Below are 16,864 nucleotides of genomic sequence, written 5' to 3'. Positions count from 1 at the left end.
CTGCTGGAAGTGGAAGCTCTGTACGGATGATATCCTGGAGAATTAACGAGTATTTAACGCAGTTGTCCGCTGAAAGTTGGATCGCGATGTTGCCCGAGAGCTCCGCCTCAAAAGCTGCTTGAACTTGTTCGGAGCGCAGTAGGCTGTGTGAACCCAGCCCGTTCAGAAAGACGTCTGGAGGCATCTTCAAAATCCCATACTGGCCTGCCAAGCCGACTCCAACAGGACTTGGTCACCAAGGAGCGGCGAAGGGTCCGCGATATTCACCGCGCCGAGACTCCAAGATGGCCAGTTACAATATACGCTTTGTGGGGTGTGAGCGGCCTGTGTAAAGGGTCTCACAAATGAATTGGCGACATGCGGTTTGAATGGCCCGCGGTGGGGTCCGCTATGCATTGGCTACTTTGGGCTGGCAGCACTTCGGAGCAGGGGGTTGGCGAGGAGTGGGCTTTATCCCGCGATCGACGGCGGCAGGCCACCGCACCTTGAAGTGTACCAGCATTCAATGTGACCCAAGAACGTCCTAACCTCCGAAATTCACGCCGGCGGCTGTATGCCAAGGAAAAGATGGAAGACTCTTGAGGCAGGTGCGGGCAAAACGGTGGGTCTGATGGCCATGATCCATAGTATAGGCGGAGCGGACGCGGAGACAATCAGGCCTGCTGCATTCCAAGAGTCCCTATGCTCGGTTTCCCGCACGGGGCATGACAACCCTCACCCACGGCCCTTCCACACAGCTGCGGCTTGTCCGAAATACTCTCCGACAATTTCCGAAGCAAGAAGCCTCGCCCTTCATTATGAGCATGCCGAATCAGCCCCACTTACACAAGGTGGTCAGGATCTCAAATCGGTCAATGCCGTTGGTGGTGGCAGTGCAACGCTTGTCAATATTCGGCTGGAGTGATGAGGACTTTGCCTGCAGATGCCACCCAACCAATGGTCGAGATGCCTTTGTCGCGTGGATGGCACTCCAGAAGACCAAGTTGCCAAGATGGGGTCCCCGCACGCGGACCCCACGCAGGGGGTGAAATTCCAGGAGTGTTCATGGATGATACAGACAATATGCGCGACTAAGAATCTTTAGGTGGCTTAGAAACTAGACTTCCAGCTGTAAATCAGCTCTAATCTGCCTAGTATACGACAAAAAGCAGATTCCTCCATCCAAAAAAGGGGGATAGCAAAATGGCCCGGGGAGCTAAAAGAGACACTAAAAAGCGGGGTAGATACGGATCGCCAAATGGTCTCTCCCCCATGCGAAACTTACTGACCAACCCCGTTTGTCAAAGAGGATGTCAATTTGCATCGCGGATGGATCAACGATCTTCCCTGGCTCCTGATACCATGCGTCGCGTTGGTCCGGGGATACGAAATCCTTGGTTTGGTATTAGGTCAGTAATATATTTTACTCCTTTCTCGATTTTAGGTGTAAAGTGAGACTAGCGCTGGGCTGGCCGCCTTCGCATGGTGGATTTCTGGACTTAGAAAGTGGATTCTGCCACCTGGAGAGAACGTCTGGGGTAAGCTTGGGACATCTTAGGCTTCCAGCTCCGGATGATTATCTATGATCCAGACACGCCCTCTCTGGCTTGAACATCACCATTGCTGCGAAAACCACAACAGAATAAGATGGCCTCCTATCAGCAGCGGGTTGTACTAATCCTGACAGCACTTTTTGGTTTTGCATCGGCCTGCATCATGATATCAAGGCGGGGTATAGAAAAATATTGGGGTGGTGGCTTATGTATGAGCAGTTATCTCACAATAATTGCTGTCCTTTGCGTGCTCTTCCGAGCAGGCCTTGTGCCTCCGGTTGTACTGTGGCATTTTGATAACAGCTCGAGGGTACAGCTCCTCACAAAGTCGAACATATATCAGTACGAGGTTGGAGGGACAATGATACTTGCAAACCGGCTGATATATAATACAAAAGTTTGAACTCAGATACACGTAACTACTTCCATGAGTATGAAAAGGTTCGACAGACGGAAGACTAGTATTGATATAGCAAAATGCTTGGTAGTTATGATTTCCCTACCAAAGTATTGAATCACATTGTTGGGTAAACTGGCCACCACGCTACGGAAAAAAGGCACTCAAACGAGCGTCCAAGCGTGGCGCGAAGTCGGGCAGAAGATAAAAACTCAAAACAATCTAGACTTTAGGGCCCACACTAGTATTCCCGTGGAGCACAAGTGTCACTGCCACACCTCGTGCTCGAATTACATGAGCAACACTTTGGGAATCATCTTCGGACACCTCGGTGAAATCCATGCTTCTCTAGGTTTACGCCGATGTTGTTTCTCCAAAGGCAACACGGTAGCAACTTGATCTGGTCATTAAAGTATTGGCGAACCACGGGCCGTTAATCCCACGCTGCTAGAAACCAGGATTTCCCCGCACTGGTCGTTGCACTGCCCCCAACAATAGACATACTAGCCTTGCCAAGCGCGGAGTCTGGATCCAGATTGCCCACCTCACACCGAAAACGGAAAATGACCATAGATTGCCATGATATGCGCGAGCGGGAAATTCCGCTCTTGGCGGATTCGGAAGTGAGCCTGTCGCCAATGGCAAGCATCTAGAGCGGGATGCCAAGCCTTTGGAGTAACCGCGCATGGAACATTAGTTTGAGCCTAACACCACTTCCTACTGGGTTAATTGGTGGACGCTATGGATGTTACACGACACCGGCCGCCAAGAAAAAGACAGAAAGAATGATGGTACACCATATGGAGAGCGACCCACTCAGAACCCACATAAAGGTGTACAGCCTCCCCCACAAGGGTCTCTTACTTCCCCAAGCGTCTTGCCCGACTTTACGAACGTTGGCGTTGCTCATCGATTATCATTATACACGTCAACATGGGTTTCTCTCTCCATGCCGAAAACAGTAATGATCCACCTGAGGTCCGTAACTGGCGAATACACCTTATCGCCGTGGTGATGAGTATGGGAGCGATTGCTAGTAAGTCATAGTCGTAGCTAATGTAGTGCAATACTGACCATGATGACAGTGGGCTATGATACCAGCGTCATTGGCGGAACGATGGCCCTGGATTCATTTCGTCGAGATTTTGGCCTAAATAACAGGTCCGAGTCAGAAACAGATACAATGGAAGGCAACATAGTGTCGACATTCCAAGCAGGATGCTTCTTCGGGTCTCTTCTCACCTTCCCACTTGCCGAAAAGTTTGGACGAAAGTTGGCGACTATCATCGCAGTGAGTATCTTCTGTGTTGGTGGCAGTCTTATGGTGAGAATGTTCCTTACTCCAAGAACAGCCAGACAGTGAAGCTTACCATTTCCTTTCTTCTTAAGACTGCTGCGTCCGGTCACCTCGGTTTGATTTATGCTGGTCGTGCCATCGCAGGATTTGGGATTGGATCTGTATCGCTCCAAGTACCAGTTTATATCGCTGAAATGGTGAGCGGGACGGATTTGCATGTCAACAATCCGTTTTTCAAGAGCTAATAAAATCTAGGCACCATCATCTATCCGTGGTCGGCTGGTTGGTATTTTTGAAATCTGCTCGCAAGGTGGCGGCATGTTAGGATTTTGGATCAATTATGCCATCAACCGCACGGTGTCCTCCTCCCAACGAGCTCAATGGCAAATACCATTGGGTTTACAGCTCCTCCCAGGCGGTCTGCTCCTGGCCGGAGTCTTCTGGTGTCCCGAATCTCCGCGTTGGTACGCTAAACAAGATCGATGGGAGGAAGCCGAACGGAGTTTGACATGGGTGCGCACTCTGCCTGCACACCATCCCTTCATCCAAGATGAACTTCAGCAGATCCGTGAGCAGATCATAATCGGCCTTCCCCACCCAGCGACCAAGCATAGCCCGTGGTACTATGTGAAGCGCTTAGCGCAAAAGGGAACTCGGAACCGTATCGCCATTGGACTCCTGTTAATGGCTTTTCAGAATTTGACAGGCGTGAACATCATCACATAGTAAGTATCACAACGATAACTCTCTGGAAAGAGGCGCTGCGCTAATAGTATGGCATTGAAGCTACTCTCCGCGAATCTTTGAAACACTTGGTATAGCTAGCACCGACACTAAATTATTTGCAACTGGATTCTACGGGGTTGCAAAAACGATCGGAATGATCATCTTCAGTGTGTGGCTGGTAGAGAGGGTCGGAAGGCGCAGTGGTCTGGTATGGGGTGCTTTTATTGGCAGCCTTCCAATGTGGTACATAGGAGGCTACGTTTTCGTACAGGATCCAACAGGCACGTCTGCCCGAGGGGACACGGTACGCACTGCTTGGGGTTATATTGCGATGGTTTGCGTCTACCTTTATGGGCTCATTTACTGCGCTACTTGGCAGGTAAGTCGTGCCCCATATAATTCCCAGAGAGTGAAACGTTTTGCCATGGACTGACGGCCTCCTCTAGGGAATCACATGGGTAGTGTGCGCGGAAATCTTTCCAATTGACGTTCGTATGCTGTGTGTAGCGATCACAACAGCAGACCAGTGGCTCTGGTCATTCATTATCAGTCGAAGCACACCATACATGATCACCTCGCTTGGCTACGGAACGTATTTTTTTTTCGCGTCGCTGATGATCTGCATGGGCTTCTGGGCGTGGTTTTTCGTCCCTGAGACAAAAGGTAAAACATTGGAAGAGATGGAGGCCCTATTTGGGGCACCAATTGCTTCCGACTTTGAATTTCGCGGCGCCAACGTGGACGAGAAGCAGAAAGAAACCCTACACGTCGAAGCTGCCGAAATGAAAGAGAGTAATGCAAAGTCCACACAGTGACGCCCATGCTGGAAAGACGGCACCTGGAAAAGCAGAAGACCACATTAAACATGGTTTGGATATGCTGCTAAGATGAATTCAGACAACCATCATATTGGATACGATTGAACATAGCTAGGCTATGGTACGGCATTTTGTGGATATGATCCGGAATCATTGGGATTATAGGGCACCTCAGGGCTTGAGGCACAGTCATTACCGAGATGACTGCTCTAGTTAAATCAAGCTAGTTTAACTTCCAAAACCTGTGCTTGAATCTAACCTTTGTTGGATTATGCTGTGTCTCTATTACTTGTACATAATAATCCCAATTCTATCCTGAGATGGAGTTGTCGAATAAGCCGAACTTTGCCCATTCACAGAGTTGATGACCTGCAATCTGATAGTGGGTAATGGTCTCACGGCCCCACAGATGGTGGGAGCTGGAATATGCCGCGAACGCGCAATCAAAGGAGGTATAATTGATTCAGAATATGATAGTGCCCTCATAGAGGTGGAGGGCGACAAAGCTTTACCCCCCCTATGGACCAAATCATTTGAGAAATATTACCTGATGCCTAAGGAGATATCAATTTCGTTGATTGAGATTATAATACTATAACGGCAGGAAGCATCTACCACGAATTGAAACATGAAGACGTTGTCAAAAAACCCCTTCCACCCCTCCATGCCATTGATCACCCCAACTCAAGGAGCTGCTATGCCTAACCAGTCCTAGAACACAACATCTATCCAGCCCCCCGTATCCCCCCCGACAGAATATACCCCCCAGACGATGCAGCAGAGCTGTGGTAGATATATACACCATTCAGCCCTCTGTCATGCGGGGGTAAAGCCAAGGTCTACACACGGCTAATACTAGACGTTCTATATGTATCCTTACCCTCGATATGCTCAGCCGTGCCAACTAATTGTCTGGCGAACTGTTCCTTCTGAGAAATGACCACGTCGCGTTCCTCAGCGTCACGGTTCCCCTATAAGCCAATCTTGTACCACGGAAGCTCGAAAAGCCGATCCATGGTCTCAAGGCTCCGCCCTGCAGTTTCTGGCACACTAAACAGACCCAGAATCCACCCACAATAGGAACACCAGCAAAAAAAAACTAAAATGTACCTTTTGGAGTAATGCCACCGTAGTCAGAACCTAACAAGAGATTAGGCACTGCACGAGAGTTACCATATTGGTTACCAAAATGCAGTGTCATTGCCCATGATGTTGCAAGGGCTCGAATCCGTAGAGGGAATAACTTAGCCGTTAGCAAATACTGCATTGAATTCCAGCCCATTGCCCACCTAAACCAGAGACGTAAATCATCGCAATGGCACCGCGGCTAGGACCTAATTTATCCTCTGGTAAGACAAAGTCTTTGTCAACACCCATTTCCGGGACCGAGGTATGGAAGCCGGGAATATAGGTCATAGAAATTGCTTGTAACGTGATTCCAATAAGAAGGGCACGTTTGCGACCAACAACATCAACCAGGAAGAGAGCATAGATCGGCGTAGTAACTAACTTGATAATTCCAAATATGGCCGTGACAAGAAGCGACTCATTCTGGCCCGTCACTCCCAGCAGCTTGAAAAGCTCAGGTGCGTAGAGGGTGATAGAGCCCGCGCCAGACCATTGGGACAAGAGCTGAACCATTGATGCGAGATAGAGGCGATACAGGTTCTGACTTCGGAAAATGGCTCAGCTAAATTGAAAGTCTGAGCCTGAGTGGCCCGTTCCCCGCGGCCCCCCCGTGGGCTTTGGTGGCTGCTCTCGTGGACTTCAAGAGAGATTTTTCTCGACTTGATCACTTGTCCTGCGCATGCCCTAGACCTTTTCTTACCGTTCCTGCATAGAATGCGGTCTGAAATTGCCCATGCTTAGCATTCCAGACCTTCCCCTCAGGAACCTGGGAACCTAGAATCACGCCCATCAAGCTAATTGCTACCTCCCTTCCAGTTCCTTATGACCCGCCAACGCAGCAAAGAAACTTCGGCTCTACTGCACGAAAATTTGGGTGCCCGCAATCGAATGATGCATCGAATGGGTCAAAATCAGAGATGTGTCGATAACGGCAATAGAAAGAGTCTCGATTCGCCGGAATAAACCCTGATATGAAACAATAAGGGTGGCGAAATTGCGATATTCGGCAGTGATACCTGAGAATAGGGGACATCTTCGGGAATCGTCAAGAGCATTCGCCCGAGAGTCGGACATCAAAAGTTACTCGGCCGCATTTTAGAGATGCAAAGAAGTGTAACTCTCGACCGGCAAGTTTAAGGCAGACCTCGAAGTCTGAGCGGAGGAACCGGGGCTGTGCATCAAAATTTGGGATCACATATTGCCCTTGCACAGCCTCCACAAGAGGAGGGGTTTCTGAACGGAGCATGATACAATTAAGACCGCCAAGGATCGTCATCCAATGAAAAGTAGCACCAAAGATGATCAAAGAACATTTGGACTGCGAGTTGCTGGACAGCAACTGACTTGAGATCGCCAAGGGCACGGATTAACAAGAAGCTCGCTAGTATCCAGCCATTTCCTCACTGGGGGTCCAAATGGCTGCCGTGGTTGCAGGGCGTTTCGGAGGAATTCCCGTTTTTAGGGTTTGGCAAGCACTTGGACTCGTATAGTTGGAAGCCATTTTCCCCGAGGCGACAACCAAGTCCAATCGCTGGAACACAGTCCCGGTGGATGTTCATCCAGTCTTTTCCCAAGCTCGGTGACATTGATACGGCAAAGTGAGTCCTCCATTTGTCCAAGGGTCGAACAAAACCCGTCCAACCCGGGCTTGATCCGTTTTCAAACTACAAATTCTGTGTTGCTGACGGCCATGAAGAGTTGTCTTTAAATATCAACTAGATAAGTGTCCTATACATGTTATTTTATATCACGTTAATACTGTTTATTATGATAAATATAATTAATCTACTAGGATGTAATCACTGCTGTATTACTTTAGAACAGCCACTGCTATTCACAAGAGAATAATAAGTACGTGTACCAAACCGTGTCCGTGTTATGTTACATTGTAACTATTAACTGAATCAATAACCTTTTAAGAGGGTGTCTCCGGGGCAGATAACCTTTAGTAGCTGCGATTTTAATTGACGCCTTCTTTTATCAAGTAGAAGTTATTACTATACATATAAGCGCTTAGGTAGATATATGTACTCTCTAGTTATCTGTCTACCACAAGGAAGACAAGTATATTAAAATAATATACTGTGGACGCCATGAAAGGAATACTTGATAATAGAGGAGCAAATAGTCTAAAAGAATTAAGGATTTCTTATAGTCTTTATTATCCCTCATGCTAGAGATTGACCACTGATTCTCCTAGATATTAGTTCTCTAATTTACTATATTTTATTTCTTGCTGCTAATCACTAGTACTATAGTAACACTATCTACTGATCAAAAAATTCTTTCCTATGTTCGAGTAAATGCAGCTTTCTTCTTTCAGCTGGAGAAGGGCCTGCTGAGCATCTCGCCGTTTTCTATGGGTAGAGTACGCAGAGAACGGCATTATGGTGACATACCGGAAGAAAATTTCAACCTATCCTTATTGGCTCGAGCAAATAATACGAAGAGCATCGCCGCCTCTGCAGAGAGAGGAAGTGACCAGAAATCTGGTGCTTCGGCGGCTGCAAGGGCAAGCCGATAGCATTTCTCCAAAAGCTGGTGTTCTGAGGTGTGACCCTTAGTTTTCGTGCGCAACCCAACCGCCATCGCCATATAGACATGGAATCTGGATATTCTGTCGATATTTGGAATGTTCCAAGCACAAGAAAGAGGAACGGCACAGTATATAACGTCCAGGAAGAATTGGAACATCTCCGTACTGACTGAATATCCGGCCCCTCCGACCTTGTCGAAAAATATGTCCAGGAGCGTCTCGGCTTCGAATCGGGTGGGCGAGGTAATGATTTTCGAAGCTGTGCTGGTAGCAGAATTCCCGAAGTCTTGAATCACTGGGGAGGCACAATTCGTGTCCAAGGGCATTGGCGAGGCTGGGGTAGGCGGAAGATAATGGGGCGGGAAATGGGTCGGATGTGAGAAAGATGTTATTGTAGGCGACACACTATATCCCAGCGGAGGTGTCTCTAGGATTTGGTGGAAGCTAACGGACAATGCATTTGAAGACTCGGGGGGGAGCGAAGATGGAGATTCCAGATCGTGTAAGAATGCTGAGGTGGCCGAGACGCTATCCGCGACTGAAGGGAATGACTGATACGGCTCACTGGAGTGCGCAATACTTTCGGAAGGCTTCGACAAGTAGTGTTGGGTTGAGACTAGTTGCTCCGTCCCAGCAAAATTCTGACCTGGGGCAGTGAACAGGGTGCTGTTGAGTTCCGAAATCAGAGATTCCAACTTTTGAATCCTGGGTTCCAGCATCGCATGAACCTCACCCTTTCCGTTGGGACGAATACAAGCACGGGAGAGGCGCTGACAAGTTGCACAGGGAGTCTCCCCGTCACAACGTCTCTTTTTCTGCCGACATATCTCGCACGCCGTCAGAGGCTTCCGTCCCAGTGAGCATGCTGTGGCAGCCGTTTCTCCAAGGGTACGTCCCTCTTCAGCCACGCGGTCTAAGAGCGTCTGGTACATGGCACCGTACAACTGAGGGATGCTTCCAGTTCCCAGCAGACCAGCTCGATAGGCCGATATTGATTCTGGTTGAGTTGGGATAGTGTCCGGTTCCTCCACACAGTTACAGGTGTAGTCAGACGGCGATCTCCGAGAAGTTAAAGGAAAAAGTGAAAGAGACTTTGCCGAACAGCGCAGCACTTACTGTGACTCCGAGAATCTGGGGACCGGAAAGTAAATATTAAATTTTGGTGCTATGTCCCCGCAGACAAGAGCACTGCCCCCTTATCATATCCGTAGTCCCCAAGATCTTCGCTTGGCGGCAACGCCTTGAGCGCCCTGCTCTTCCCCGAAATGATGGGTATCTGAGACTTTAGTTTCCCATCAAGACTGACAGCGGCGACGCCTAGTCAATTTGCTGTTCTAAGATGCAAATAAACAACATCTACACCAACCAAGCTGTGATAACACTAGCCCATTAATGCAAACGCGGTGACTTAGCATGAGGCTCTCCCCGAGGCTTTCTTAGCTACCACCATAGAAAGCCGTCATCAAACGATTTCACATAACGTAGACGCAATAGAACTAAGGTAGTGAAGACAAACAGCGAAGTCCACACGCGAGTGTCGGGCTCCTGATGATTGACGACCTGGTATCGAATCTGGCCATGGAACCCATCAAAGCTACTGTTCCAGAGTTGACTCGCATGTTTCAAGTCGTTCCAAATATGACTGTGGTTCTTATACATCATATCTAGACTCTCTCGACTGAAATCGCGCTTCGAGGCTCTCAGAGCGAGCTGCTGGTGGCGGTTTCCACGATGCTTTCGGAGTTCGACGCTCGGCCACCCAGGTAAGGCCCGCCTTTCTTACAATCGTGGAATATTTGGGAAGGCAAGGGGACCTAGAGTAACTGCTACTCCGTCCGGGAGCTATAAATACTAGTAATCTGCCTTATCTAGTACTTTGAAGCTATAGCCATAAAATATAGTAAAGTTATAGTTATAATCCTTATAAAATAGTAATAATTAGTAGGTCTAGCTATTCTAACTACTTAGCAAGTACCTATTAAGTGGCTAGGTTATTTTAATCTTTATAAAGCCTTTAATAGGTTACTTCTACTAATACTCTAAGTCTAGAGTAGTAGTATTAGAAACTTGAGCTTTCAAAACTAAAAATGGCTACGCAGGTTAGCCATGTCTTAATTATGCTAATAACCAAGCTATTTAACAGGCTTGCGAGGCAAAAGAAGATCAAAACTAGTTAATACACACTATCCATGATACGAGAAGGCTTCCACAGCCTACACGATCATGATGTTTCAACGGGGTTATCCCGGCAAGCCTTCCATGAACGTCAAGGCCACCCATGCCCTCCTCGTTGAGGACCATGACACATTACCAAGTTCTCGTTTGTACCAGGAAGATCCACATGGCTCAGGATTCAGAAGTAGGGGGTAACACCTGTTTTAAAGAGTTAGACTTGATCCAGGCGCTGTACCATGATCGAAGCACCATGTTTTCTAAGATGTTTCGCACGCCACTCCTGTCACAAACGTAAAGACGTATACTACTTATATATGATATAATAGACCGCATAATCTTTATTATAGCATTCATGACTTTCTATACTAGTCTTGTTACCTTCTAGGTGATCTTTGTCAGTAAAGATGCGCCTAGAATAACTATTAAGTGGGAAGTCAATCTAACCACTATCTCCTGTTGGAGAAAGGACATACTCCTTATAATAAGATTACCTATTAGTTCAAAGATGGTGTTCTCTTCTGGCTTAGCATCTTGAATATTGGTCGCTGGTGAGGGTGTTTTGCTGAAAACCGATGGGTGAGCTGGCGTCCAATACATACAACAGCTGTTCTGGATAAAGGGGTCTCGATGAGCGCTTGGTGTGGAGACGAGGTGTGTAGTCTACCTTCTCTCCAAACCATTCTGACAGAGAGACAAGAGACGGAATATGTCCTACTGATCCAAGCGAGAGCTTAACAATACACATAACTTCAAATGAGCGAGGAGCCCCCTGATAACCTGCGTCAGTGCCCCATTCAGGCCCAAAATCAAATTCGGGGATTGTCCGGGGGACGAACCAGGGGATCGCCACTGATGATCGACAGTCTCCGGCAACGGATTTCGGTACTTTGAGTCCGCATTTACTCCAATTTAGGAGTTCCTCGACTATGGTTCTGACTTGGTGCATGCGGGGTCGCGTGGGGGAATGGAGCTTTGCTCTCGAGCTGCTGCTTCGTTCTCCACTGCGTCCCTTTTGTTCTGGTGCTCTGGGTCTGTGACGGGTGGTTGCACGGCGCGACTGCCCCAAGTATTCGGCATTGGCTGGGTGATTGTTCGGTAATGTCGCATGATGATCGGTGGTGTCGGATGGTGGGTGAGGTAATAGGCTGTTGCCTGGTCTCGTGTATATAATGCCTTCGTTTGAAGTTGTCCTTGATGGAGTGTAACAGTCTTTTCCTCGTCACTTTTTCAACCATAGCGATACCCCGTATACCCCTACCCCTACCCACACAAACTACCACACGTCATGGCAGTCACAACACTGGCCCTCGTCTCGAGAGAGGTGAACGTGCCTCCGAAGCTGGAGGAGGTGACCCTCGACGCCATCCAGGCCGACGAAGTTCTCGTGGAGATCCACGCGACTGGCATCTGCCACACAGATTTCTCGTGCATGAACGGGACACTCCCGTCTGCTTTCCCCAGCGTCCTCGGACATGAAGGTTTACCCCCTCCCGCGTCTCAACCACAATCACGTTCGAATGGAGCAAGCTTACATTGAACTGCAGGCGCCGGGGTCGTCCTCGAAGTCGGCAAGAACGTAACACAGGTCTCTCCAAATGACCGCGTCCTCCTCAGCTTCGACCACTGCCGCTCCTGCACACAGTGCGATGAAGGCCACCCAGCCTACTGCACCGAATGGGTGGCACGGAACTTCGGGCAGAAGCGACCGGACGGAAGCACGACGCTCAAGTCCGCCGACGGGACAACGAAGATCCACGGGAGCTTCTTTGGACAGAGTTCGTTTGCCCGACATACAGTCGTTAGCAGTGCGTCGGTCGTCAAGGTCCCATCCGACACGAGACTGGACCTGTTCTCGCCGCTGGGGTGTGGGATTCAGACGGGTGCGGGTGCGATATTGAATACCTTGGATGTCCAGGCTGGAAAATCCGTCGCGATTTTCGGTGTTGGGTCCGTGGGTATGAGCGCAGTCATGGCAGCGAAGCTCCGTGATGCAAAGATCATCATCGCCGTCGATCTGCAGCCGCAGCGCCTGGAGCTCGCGAAGAAGCTCGGAGCAACACATACAGTGCTCGGGTCTGACCCTGATGTTGTCGCGCAGATCCAGAAGATTTCTGGGAAGAATGGCGTCGATTACTCGGTTGACTGTGCGGGGATTCCACAGGTTGTTGAGAAGGCGCTGGACTGTCTCGGGACGAGGGGGAAGGGGGCGACTGTTGGTGCGCCGACGCCCGGTGTGCGTGCGGGGGTCGATGTCTTTTCGCATTTGGTGATGGGGAGGCAGTATCTGGGGTGCTGTGAGGGGGATAGTGATACGCAAAAGGTATGTCCGAGTCTACCATGGTCCGGCTAATTTGAAGCTGACAGTAGTAGTTCCTCCCGTATCTTATTGAGCAGCACGCCCAAGGCCGCTTTCCCCTAGAGGAGATGGTCACATACTACCCGGTCGCAGAGTACGAGAGGGCGTTCAAGGAGGTCAAGGAAGGAAAGGCGCTCAAGGGCGTTCTCCTCTGGAACTAGAATATTCTTTGGATTTGTTTCGTTGCGTTGTAGATATCCACCTGTTTCTGAATGACAAGTATTCCAGTTGACCAGAAAGAACGACGTCTACTCATTGGTCAATGCTGAACCCAGGATGATCGTCTTGTGATCTGCAGCCAAATGAGCTTGTGCACCCACCCCCCGCACAAGAGTTATGCCTCGGTGAATCGCGTTAGCTCCGAGAGACGACTTTCGGACATTTCTTGTTCGCTCCAGCCCCGAATGATGCTCGGAGACAAAAACCGGAGAGTTTGCGATTATCCATCCGCTGCCCGGAGGCGCGGAGTCCAATCTCAGAACGAAGCTGTTCATCGTCCTCCCGTTCGGAGTTGACGCAAATGTTGGATATAGCCAAGACGAGATTGGCACGAGGCTCGGCCTTTTGCCACATGATATAGATCTTGTCTACCCTGAAGGCGGAACTCCAGATGATGACTCGATCTTCTGCTGGGTGCACAAGTCTCCATTTCGGCCCCCAAACTGCGGGAGGCCTATAGAATTGTATTCCCACCTGGCATACCAGCCAAGCACGCGATATAGCTAACGACATGATCTCTCCGATTGGTCTCTCTGGTTTTCCGCGCCTCCGTCCCAAAGTCTCCGACGAAGACTACATAATCCCCTCCCGCCCAGCTAGGGATATCGTCTTCTCACCAGCCTCAGCCCTGATTCCAACATTTCAGTCCCATCTCAATCCCAACTCAACATGACAAACACAATCTACCTCATCACCGGTGCAAACCGTGGAATCGGCCGCGGCCTCATCGCAGCGCTCCTATCCCGCCCCAACATAACCGTCATCGCCGCCGTCCGCAACCCCGACGCCGAATCCTCGACCTCCCTTGCAGCCCTCCCAAAAGCACCCGAGTCGGTCTTAATCATCGTGCAAATCGACTCTCAATCCCCCACCGACGCAGCCACCGCCGTCGAAACCCTCCAAACAACCCACAACATCACGCACATCGACGTCGTCATCGCCAACGCGGCGGTAGGCAACGACTACTCGCCCGTCCGGAGTGTCCCCCTCTCCGTCGTCCGCGAGCACGTCGAGACCAACGCCTACGGGCCGTTGGTGCTGTACCAAGCAGTGTATCCGCTCCTCATCAAGAGCGCGAAGCCCATATTTGTTGGTGTCGGTAGCGCGATGGGCACGATCGGGGCCATGGAGCAGAGACCGTTCCCGAGCGCCGCGTACGGGCCAAGTAAAGCGATGCTGCATTGGATCGTTCGCAAGATCCATTTTGAGGAGGCGGAATCGGGCGTTGTGGCTTTTGTTGCGGATCCAGGGTGAGTTTTATATACTTGCGTTCTTTATCCTCATGATTGTTGTTTAGGCGTGTTCGTAGCTAACCAGGCTACAGCTGGGTCGACACCGATATGAGCGATCATTCTGCCAAGGTGCTGGGCGTTCCGAAGCCCGCTCAGGCTGTTCCAGAGACTGTCGATGGCATTCTGGGAACAATCGACGGGGCGACGAGGGAGTCGGTTGGTGGGCAGTGGCGCGTTTGGGATGGGTCGGAGTTCCCCTGGTAGAGCGATTCGGTTTACTTCGGGGGAGTCCAGAGCAAGACAAGGACTGTTATCGCTCGACTCCTAATCCGAAGAGGTTATCCGTGGTGAGATATGCCCAATGGGGTGGATTGGTTTGAGAAAGGTTCTCGTCTCGGACCTACACAAGCTTACTGATTGAAAGGAAGCTCCGCGAGGGAGTCCGACTGGATCTTAAGCTTCTCTAACTCGCATAAATATGGGGTACCTAGAATGTACATCAAGACCCTGATACCACTATAGATCCATTATGCTATATCCACCCATCCACTCAACATCGAGGTAGTTTAGCGTGGAGCAGTATGCCGCCACGCATACAGCGTGTTGAGACCCGGTAGGCCGATGTTGAGATTCCCGTTCGTTGTGCCGAAAGATTTCTTGTCGATAGCCTTCTAAAGACGAGGAAAAGGCGGGACTCGGCCACTGAAGTTTGAATACCAACAATCGGATGGATAACATCCGCCGTGGCCGACTAGTCAACCTTGGAGGACGGCTGATTGTAGGTGAGACGGTCGCCAAGCCCTAGAGGTATCCATGGATCTCACATAGACGTCGAGTCGTTCGATGCCCATTTGGTTACGCGCCATGTAAAGTAAATTTTCCCATTCGCCCTTTTCGATGGATCCTGGCATCATTCGACGTGCCGAGCGTCCTTCACGTAAAGTTCGGATGAGAATGAAGGTGAGCGAGGTACAGATATAAGGGCTTGAGCGCTGGGGGAGGGGAGAGGCGGCGCGGTGCGTCCGGATTATCGTCTCGGCGGATGAAGACGTTGAGAAACTTCTGTGCAGAGAGAAGTAACGCGGTGGCTCTCGATGAATTTGCACTACCAGTCTTCGGATGGAAGAAACGCGCGTGAGGGCGAGGGCGAGGGAGATGGGGGTGGGGGATTAGGGCGAACTGTACTGACGGTCGGGATAGACGATGGCATGCAGGACTAGGGCTCAGGTTCCGGCATCCGCGACGAAGGCAGACACTCCGTTGGACTCGACAACAATGTCTTCAGCGTATTCAAGATGGCAAACTCCATCTTCAGCTTTATCGCATACACGAGAGAAGTGTACCCCAATTGGATTGTCGTCGGCGACCCGAACGTGAGCGCAATCAACGCGATGTCCATCAGATTAATCGCAAGCTGGACAGCAATCAGTTGTTGCATGACCTTCTCGCCGGCGCGCCCTTCATGCGCGGCGATAGCGCGAAGTTCTCTGAATGCCAGCCCGCAATATATTGCGCATACTACCATCTCGCGCGCGGTGCTAATCGCAGTCACCCCGCGCGTGATGATGCCGTATCTCGCTACCCAAGAGGGCGTGACACTCGCGTAGATGCCGGAGATAACAAGGAGGGGGAGCATGATGATAGAGGTGACGATGATGAGGATCCGGACGGCGCGAACCACGCGGGGGTTATGCGGGCAGACGAGGTGAAGACGGGTATAGAGATGAGGATTTGGGCTGTTTGCAGTACTGCGCACACGATAGCCCATAGAACAACTGACCAAACCGCGGAGCCTCCGGTGTAGAGCATCAGGAATGAGAGCCCGATGAATCCCATAAGGCTGATATCCGTGATGAGGACGCTGTAGAAGTAGAGGCCATGGAAGTGCCGGAATGTACTCAAGATCCAGACCAGGACTTCGACGACATTGTACGAGGCGATGGAGAGGAGGATCACTCCTGCAAAGAAAATGTCATTGGTCGGGTCCTGTGGTTTCCCAGCCTCCCTCCCTAAAGGAAATGTTCCACTCGGGCACCTCCTGTTGCCCATCGCTCGACATGCCGGCACGTACGTGGTGGTTGCGCGAACAGTGAGCAATCTCGAAATGGTAGCTGTCAAGGTGACTCGGGATGCAAACCGAATCTCCAGGGGCAGGCCGTCCCCTCAGGAACTAAACTTGCACTTTATCCCACCGTGCGGCGAGCTTCGGCAGCTGTAAGGCTCGAAATGTGATCGACAGCTGCGGTGACAGGAGACAAAGAAAGTCTATAGAACGGCGCACCCTATCACAATAAACTCTGATTTTTCCCCTTCCGTCCTTTCCCCTCAAGAAAAGGTCTTCACAGCAAGCTTGCCAACAGACAATTCGTCATGTCGCTTTCCCAAGGCTCAGTCATCGCCGCCTCGAACGATTCTCTTTGTTCCCAACTCGAGCCTCGACACTGGATC

The 16,864-nt window shown here is 50.3% G+C and overlaps 6 protein-coding genes across 6 annotated transcripts; 3 read left to right on the top strand and 3 right to left on the bottom strand.

Annotated features, from left to right (window-relative positions):
- The first annotated feature begins 2,815 nt into the window (after positions 1-2,815).
- BJX68DRAFT_276935 (sugar porter family MFS transporter) lies at positions 2,816-4,790 on the top strand. The gene is made up of 6 exons (XM_071048228.1): positions 2,816-2,965; positions 3,015-3,253; positions 3,319-3,423; positions 3,482-3,951; positions 4,013-4,331; positions 4,399-4,790. Exons 1-6 carry the CDS (start codon positions 2,863-2,865, stop codon positions 4,765-4,767), a joined length of 1,605 nt encoding a protein of 534 aa, XP_070897495.1. The 5' UTR covers positions 2,816-2,862; the 3' UTR covers positions 4,768-4,790.
- A 1,161-nt stretch (positions 4,791-5,951) lies between these two features.
- BJX68DRAFT_268347 (uncharacterized protein) lies at positions 5,952-6,411 on the bottom strand (the record flags this gene model as incomplete). The annotated part of the gene is made up of 2 exons (XM_071046065.1): positions 5,952-6,013; positions 6,060-6,411. 2 exons carry the CDS (start codon positions 6,409-6,411, stop codon positions 5,952-5,954), a joined length of 414 nt encoding a protein of 137 aa, XP_070897494.1.
- A 1,872-nt stretch (positions 6,412-8,283) lies between these two features.
- Positions 8,284-9,366, bottom strand: BJX68DRAFT_256244 (Zn(II)2Cys6 transcription factor domain-containing protein; the record flags this gene model as incomplete). The annotated part of the gene is made up of 1 exon (XM_071043153.1): positions 8,284-9,366. The coding sequence occupies one exon, from the start codon at positions 9,364-9,366 to the stop codon at positions 8,284-8,286; it is 1,083 nt and encodes a 360-aa protein (XP_070897493.1).
- A 2,528-nt stretch (positions 9,367-11,894) lies between these two features.
- Positions 11,895-13,126, top strand: BJX68DRAFT_268346 (NAD(P)-dependent alcohol dehydrogenase; the record flags this gene model as incomplete). Its single annotated transcript, XM_071046064.1, has 3 exons — positions 11,895-12,087; positions 12,154-12,929; positions 12,980-13,126. 3 exons carry the CDS (start codon positions 11,895-11,897, stop codon positions 13,124-13,126), a joined length of 1,116 nt encoding a protein of 371 aa, XP_070897492.1.
- Positions 13,127-13,805: 679 nt separating this feature from the next.
- Positions 13,806-14,933, top strand: BJX68DRAFT_240164 (SDR family oxidoreductase). Its single transcript, XM_071040642.1, has 2 exons — positions 13,806-14,434; positions 14,509-14,933. Exons 1-2 carry the CDS (start codon positions 13,854-13,856, stop codon positions 14,678-14,680), a joined length of 753 nt encoding a protein of 250 aa, XP_070897491.1. The 5' UTR covers positions 13,806-13,853; the 3' UTR covers positions 14,681-14,933.
- A 699-nt stretch (positions 14,934-15,632) lies between these two features.
- Positions 15,633-16,465, bottom strand: BJX68DRAFT_268344 (uncharacterized protein; the record flags this gene model as incomplete). Its single annotated transcript, XM_071046063.1, has 2 exons — positions 15,633-16,164; positions 16,197-16,465. The coding sequence occupies 2 exons, from the start codon at positions 16,463-16,465 to the stop codon at positions 15,633-15,635; spliced, it is 801 nt and encodes a 266-aa protein (XP_070897490.1).
- Positions 16,466-16,864: the final 399 nt, after the last annotated feature.

The sequence above is a fragment of the Aspergillus pseudodeflectus genome, assembly GCF_044049435.1.
Source record: "Aspergillus pseudodeflectus strain CBS 756.74 chromosome Unknown BJX68scaffold_30, whole genome shotgun sequence".
Lineage (NCBI taxonomy): Eukaryota > Fungi > Ascomycota > Eurotiomycetes > Eurotiales > Aspergillaceae > Aspergillus > Aspergillus pseudodeflectus.
Note: the sequence above shows the minus strand (reverse complement) of the source record. Positions and strands in the feature narration are given on the sequence as shown.